This window comes from Oculina patagonica, chromosome 10, assembly GCF_052425735.1.
Source record: "Oculina patagonica isolate OP01 chromosome 10, crgOcupat, whole genome shotgun sequence".
NCBI classification, from domain to species: Eukaryota; Metazoa; Cnidaria; class Anthozoa; order Scleractinia; family Oculinidae; genus Oculina; species Oculina patagonica.
This window is the reverse complement of record NC_135767.1, coordinates 11,738,873-11,745,232: the sequence shown is the minus strand read 5'-3', so window position 1 is coordinate 11,745,232 and position 6,360 is coordinate 11,738,873. Positions and strand designations below refer to the sequence as shown.

At 41.9% G+C, this 6,360-nt stretch overlaps 1 protein-coding gene across 1 annotated transcript; it reads right to left on the bottom strand.

The window, feature by feature from the left end:
- Nucleotides 1-1,371: 1,371 nt before the first annotated feature.
- LOC144628502 (uncharacterized) lies at nucleotides 1,372-5,756 on the bottom strand. Its single transcript, XM_078486611.1, has 4 exons — nucleotides 5,666-5,756; nucleotides 4,221-4,522; nucleotides 3,101-3,366; nucleotides 1,372-2,487 (listed from the first exon to the last, which is right to left on the bottom strand). Exons 2-4 carry the CDS (start codon nucleotides 4,505-4,507, stop codon nucleotides 1,478-1,480), a joined length of 1,563 nt encoding a protein of 520 aa, XP_078342737.1. The 5' UTR covers nucleotides 4,508-4,522; nucleotides 5,666-5,756; the 3' UTR covers nucleotides 1,372-1,477.
- Between the last annotated feature and the right edge of the window lie 604 nt (nucleotides 5,757-6,360).

Here is a 6,360-nt window from a genome sequence, read left to right as displayed (position 1 = left end):
CATCTGACTCGTGACTCAACATAATGGCGCCCAGGATCTAACTCGCGCTAGGCCCACACCAGACAGGATGGCCTGGGCGAGAGCGCGATTCTTCGATAATTCGAATTCCAGCCTGCGAGCAGGCTCTCTATTCGGGGGCAACGTGAATTGAACCCTTCCAACGCCGAAAGCGTGATCCTGCGAGTGCCTAAGGCGCGAGTCGGCGAGCGAAGCGAGCCGCTGGGCGTTTGACACTCGCGGGATCGCGCCTTTGGCTCTCGAGGAGTTCAATTCACCTTGCCCCCGAATGGAGAGCCTGCTCGCTGGCTATTTGAATTTGTGCTCTCGTTTTGTATCAAACTGCGTTCTCATGCAGTCTCCTAACCAACGACAACAACAACAACTGCCGTGCGACTCGCATCTTCAACTTGCTGCCATGTTTGTCCCTGGTCGTTGCTTAAAATACTTGGTGCTATTTGTTGTGAACTCGCTCTTTCCCTCTTTTGTAGATGTTTCAGTGAATAGTGCAGCGGAAATTTCGATGAGTCACGCAATTTGTTTAGCCTTCGGTCGTACAAACAAAAAAAAGCAAAACAAACAAACCCAAAAAATTAACAACGCGTTGGCTCGGTGTACTTCGTGTTATTTGTTTGACAACTGAAGCTTACGGCAAATTCTGGATACACTCGAGCTTTGTTTGAATGCTTAGAAGGCATAAAATGGTTTAAAAATTTAAAATAAATCTTCGGAATGTGCCTTTTTAATTTTTGGTCATAACCTATATGAACCCTTTAATTCCATCAAGAGGAATACCAAAACTGTGCCCCTTTGGCCAAATGACCAATCAATCAATCGATCAACAGGGGGTTACCTAATGGGGTATTAGTAAAGCCTTTTAAGCCCAATTGCCTCAGCACTCGGCGCTTAATTTTGGTTTCTGTAGCACCAAACATTTCGTTTCTCGGGATGTAATGCTAGTTCATCGCATGTTACTCCCCAGTATTCTGTCCGGTTGCCCCACTCGCCGGTATCCATTTATACTCCGGTCATGGGTGGAGAGAAACACTGTTAGAGTACAGAGTCTTGCCCAAGAACACAACGACCCCGGCCAGGGCTCGAACCGTTCGATCCGAAATCCGGCGTTCTAACCATTAAGCCGCCGCGCCTCCTACTTGTGTAGGTATAATGGCGGAAAAAAAGATCTTCTCCAGACCTACCGCTTCCCAGACCACGTTCAGTCTGTTTTTACACACAATACGCTTGGGGAGCCTGTGGTTCAGTTCGCTTCACTACCCCAACACTCGGAGCCCGTTTACAGGCAAAGTGATACGGAGGCTCCAAGTAGGGATTAAGAGCAAGTGATTGAATACATATGCGATTGTGAATACTCTATTCGTTAATCATTGTTTTTAATTGTTTCTCAAGAAGCAGTTACAGATATGCTGTTGATTTTGTTTCTCTCGATGGATACTATTGTTCTTGTCTTGTGCAAATGTTCTTAACTGATTGGCGAATCGGACCATTTGACATCCCAATTCAATCCGGATACATCGTGGAACTTTCCTTCCAGCTCGAACTCGTAAAGACTCTCATTAGTCAGAGCATCAATCACCTCTGGTAGCCACTCGTACTTCTGTTTCATGTCATTCCACATCCAAGGCTTATCATCTCTCTGACTCACTCTCTTCAAGAACTTAAAGAGTGGCTCACTGGGGCTTCCTATGCTGTAAGGGAAGTCAGGCCTGTCCTCTGATCCTTGGTATGTTTCGTGAAAATTTGGACTTGAGCCTCCTTTGCCGCCACCCCAGCGGAGAAATCCTTCAAGTTTAGCACTGAACTGGACCTGTATCGTCGCTTTGTAAGGCACGGTCACGTTCTTCCTCGCGACGTTGAACTGGTACCTTGCTCCAGCAAGGCCACCGACAGTTTGGGTCTCGGGTGCCCTCATAATATCCCAGGATATTTCTCCGTTCTCGTCTTTGTTCACCTGACCGCTCTCTCTTTCAGCTGACAATGTAACTGATGCACTGAAGGACCCAGCTACAGCGCTAGCAGCACCAGGGGACTTGTATTTCAACGAGATGGATGCACCAGCTCCACCCTTCCATCTGCTTGATGAGGAATGGACCACGGTCCGCACGGTTTTTATCTCTCGGGTGATGGTCGTTTCAACCGGTAAAGGATCTTTATTCTGTATCTCTCCGACATCTTGGACAATTGGCTTCATAGTGTCTACAACAGGCTTGCCATATTCTATGTTTTTGACTTTGAAAGAGAAATTTTCGTAATTGATCTTCAAGCGGTCTTCTGACCTAAATCCCTCGCACGGCCGTTGATAATTGGCTGTCCATGTATCCCCTTCTCGTCTAAAGTCCATCCCTGGCCTTTTGTTTCTACAACCTCCGGTCCAGCCGTAGCCCATAGCATGGGCTAATGTTCCCAGGTTCGTCAAAGTCACATCCATTACACGGGACTTGGCTTGGTCAAGTGACGTAAGAGGCCTTGCGCCTAACAAAATTAAAAACAGCAATACATCTGCCATTGTTTTTATTTTTCTGATGTATTGGTTTCATGCTGGCGATTTCCATTAGTTTCATTTGAGAAATTAAATTAAAGGCAAACAGACACATGTCAAAACAAACCTATCGTACAACACGTTTTACTTCAAAATAACATTTGCCTCTTTGTCATCGGCTTTTGAGCGGACGACCGCTTTTTGCCACTCCAATTCCTCCCTATTTATTTCGTAGCTTTTAGTTATACTTACCTTTTTAGCCTTCTTTTCTTTTGGTAGGTTATTTTGACAACACATTGTCAATTGAGTTGCCAAAGTATCGCAATTTTTTTGTTAGTTGTGGTCCATCAAATAGAGCTTCGCCAGGGAAATGTCACTTAAGAGTTGTCTTGTGTAGATAAGGGAGCAAGTGACATGAATACTACAAGTACTTAATCCAACAGAATGTCGAGCTTAAAAGTAAGCTGTAATTTAACACGTAAATTTCCACTGTGTTCCACATTCAGGTCGTAAAAGGTCGTCTTAGTTCTTCTTCGGCATTATAAATAGCCTTATACCAGTAATCGGTAATATACTACAAAGTTTAAGGATCTACTATCCACTAACCTTCGATCATCTTGCAGCATCTGAGCTTTTTAATGCTCGATAATTGCTCTCCAGCTCCTCGGTACATTCCAACCAATAGGAAACCGTTCCTACTGCACTGTCGCAGATTCCCTTGGCCCACGTTCTCATCATAGCAGTCTGGGTACGAGTATGGATGGAGGGCAGGTTTACAGCAGGTTGCCCATTGAATGCTCTTAAGCTCGTCACTAGACCCCCGGTGGAACCCGCGAAGGAAGAATCCAGGCGAACATGTGGCCCAGCCTTCGCTGCAACGAAAGAAACTAACTGTGGGAACGTTTTCAGTGAAAGATTGGGTACAACAAAGTAAAAAAGGTATAGGAAGACAAATTATACATATTGTATTTGCGTTCTAGTACTTGGAAATTTCTTTGTAATGAGAACACACATATTTCTTTTATATTTTGGTTGTTGCTTGGTGTTTACTGGCACGATATTTAGCTCACACTGTGCGTCTATAACAACATACAACCATCCTACAAAGTGTTCGCACGATTAAAAAATTATTCCCCCCACCCTCCCTTCTCAATGTTGAGCTCCCAACATCATTTTGCTCAAACAATCCTTATCCACGAAGAGTTCAACCTTGAAATGGGAAGGGGGCCCTCTAAAAATGTTTGCGTGTGACATTAATAAAGTATAAGCCAACATTTTCTGCAGTATTATCGTCTTTGTGTATAAAGCGTTCCAACCACTTTTGTCTACGGTTGTGGGTTTGTTGATGGGTAGCAGTGATTTGTTGTGTAACGTGAAAATGCGATAAAGTAGCAGCTATGTCAAAAAAATAAACTGAGGAGTGGCGGCAATAAACTCAGTATCTTAGCGCCATATTAACCGATCTGATAATGAGCTGCAATGTAAGGAAAAATTTCGCCTTCTTCACAAGCTATCGCAAGAAAAATCCATCTTCATCACCTAGTAACTTACGACTCATCTCGCTTGAATGTCAAAATGGCTTGCATGATAACGACCTCGGTCAATTCATCTTTCCTGGTCGTTAAACGTTTTACATTCATCTATGTAGAATCTCAAACTACCAAGTGAGTCCAAGGGGCAAGCTTTTTTTCCACGCAAATTAAAAGACCTCTAAATCGAACGTTACCTGCTAAAGCTTAGTTGCCAATCTGCTGAGTGGCAAGTGTAAGGCCAGTCCTGATGCAGGCTCGGTGGCTGGCAGCATTTTGCCATCGAAATGTCCTTCAGGTTGTCGCTGGTACCTGTCAGTCCCAAGCCTTTTAAGTACAAGAACTGTTGTCCTGTTGGACATTCTGCATAACCTTCCTTCTTAATACTTTCACCAAATTGGGAGGACGAGTAACATATGCTTTCTTGGGATGTCGAGCTCGGCAACGCGAGCAGCGAAATGGCCAGTAAGTAAGTAAAGTTCATTGTCAGCAATAATACCTAACAAAACGAGGAACAGATAACAATAGCGTTATCGACCTGTAATCATTAAATAAAAGTGACCGTTGCAAAAACGATCCCCATAGATCACGCTATTTCACAATTAGACTACGAGCCCAAGTTTTCTATGAGCTCATAGAAAACGAGGGCGAGTAGTCTAATTATTTTAGTAGAAACTCTAAGGGATTGCAGTCCAAAACCTAAAATATTGATGCACTTTGAAAACAAAAATCAAGATAACTCCTACCGCTTAAAGAGCTACGCGCGCGCGACTGTTTTCTATCGGCGATAAAGTGGGAGAACCAATCAGTTCGCGGATTCCAATAGACACAGCTGAGTTCTATTAATCAGTGATATAAATGAGAACCAATGAATTACTGGGCCTAGAAAGCAGACTGCTACGGAGTAGCCTTCAAGAAGCAAAAATTACAAAAACGGCCTATACAAATATGTAGTGATGTACTAGACACTACATCTTGTTGGCATCGCTACCTATACATCGGCCAATCGAAACAAAAGTTGTCGATGTTAGATTGTCCATATCTCAAGGTTAATAACAAGGTTAAGCTCCTCTCACGATAACTCATAGATTTGGTATTTTTCTTTTTGTTTTTGGAAATTTATAAGATTCACCCTTTCCTTGACGTCTTAAATTTTTCACCTGCCAGAACATTAATCTGTTATGTCATTATGACGGGAGTTTTTCACTTTATATTTCAAGAGGCTGAAAATATTTCCGAATCTCCCTGTCTTGCCACTGTTGTTATAATTATAATTACACAAGTGCGATTTATGAACTAAGTGATTGCCATTATTTTTATATACGTTAGTTTAACATTAATTCTCGTCTTTATCCTAGTCTACCGTACGTTCGAGAATGTAGTTACCTGGGACGAAGAAATCCACATTACAAATAAGATCAAACTCACAAATGCCATAAGATTTGTTAATTGTACTTTACTTTTTCTTTCATCAGTTGTTAAAATATAAACGGTTAGCACAACAACAACGGCGACAACAGAACGTACGCCAAATTTCTTTCCTATTTTTGTGCGGACGTTTGAAGATCTTTGAATTATGGAGCGTGGTAGGGGATCCATCTTATTTTTTCACAGTTTTTAATAAAAAGTGATGAATACTCACTTGTCCTGGCTTTCTCTCTGCTAAGGGAAGGAAAATGTTTCTTCTTAATCTTTTAATCTGCTCAGTGCCAGGTTTACACGGTCACTGATTGCCTTTCTTTTTGCTGTTCTTTGTTTTGATATTGGAGGGCGGGTTTTCGTTAAAGCGATACCTGCTTCCTCACCACGCCTTATGTACTTTTCTATGTTTAATATTATTTCTTTTCATCCTTTTAGTCTTCTTTAAAGGAAGGTGCACTTTAATGCTTCCATGAAATTTTTCATACACTTAATCGAACTAAGGTTTCTTCTCGACACTTAAAAGTAAGTGCACCACCTTAGCTCTTTCATCAGTATGTTAATAAACAGTACCACATGAGAGTTCGTATAATTCTCCGACGGCTTTTAATTTATAATATTACCTGTCACACACAGGAGAGTTAAGGGAGATTATTTGATTGGTTTTGCGTGGGGCTTTGTTGACTTTTTGAGGGTACTTCTTAAACAGAAAAAATAACTACACCAGTACAAGTGACTTTAAGGACTATTTTGACATTGTCATATAGTTTCATCAAAGAAGAGCTTTTAAAGATTTGGTCATGAATGGTCGATCTAAGTCGAACCTAAAAGATGCCTTAACGGGGGGGGGGGGGGGGGGTGGGTGTTTTGTTTTTTTTTTAAAAAAAAAAAAAAAAAAAAAAAAAAAAAAAAAACCCC

Coding starts and splice junctions, on each gene's coding strand:
- LOC144628502 (XM_078486611.1), bottom strand. CDS start 4,507: ATGAACTTTACTTACTTACTGGCCATTTCGCTGCTCGCGTTGCCGAGC. Junction 3,367..4,220: donor TGGCAACTAAGCTTTAGCAG/GTAACGTTCGAT, acceptor CTTTCGTTGCAG/CGAAGGCTGGGCCACATGTT. Junction 2,488..3,100: donor ATGCTGCAAGATGATCGAAG/GTTAGTGGATAG, acceptor TAATTTTGTTAG/GCGCAAGGCCTCTTACGTCA.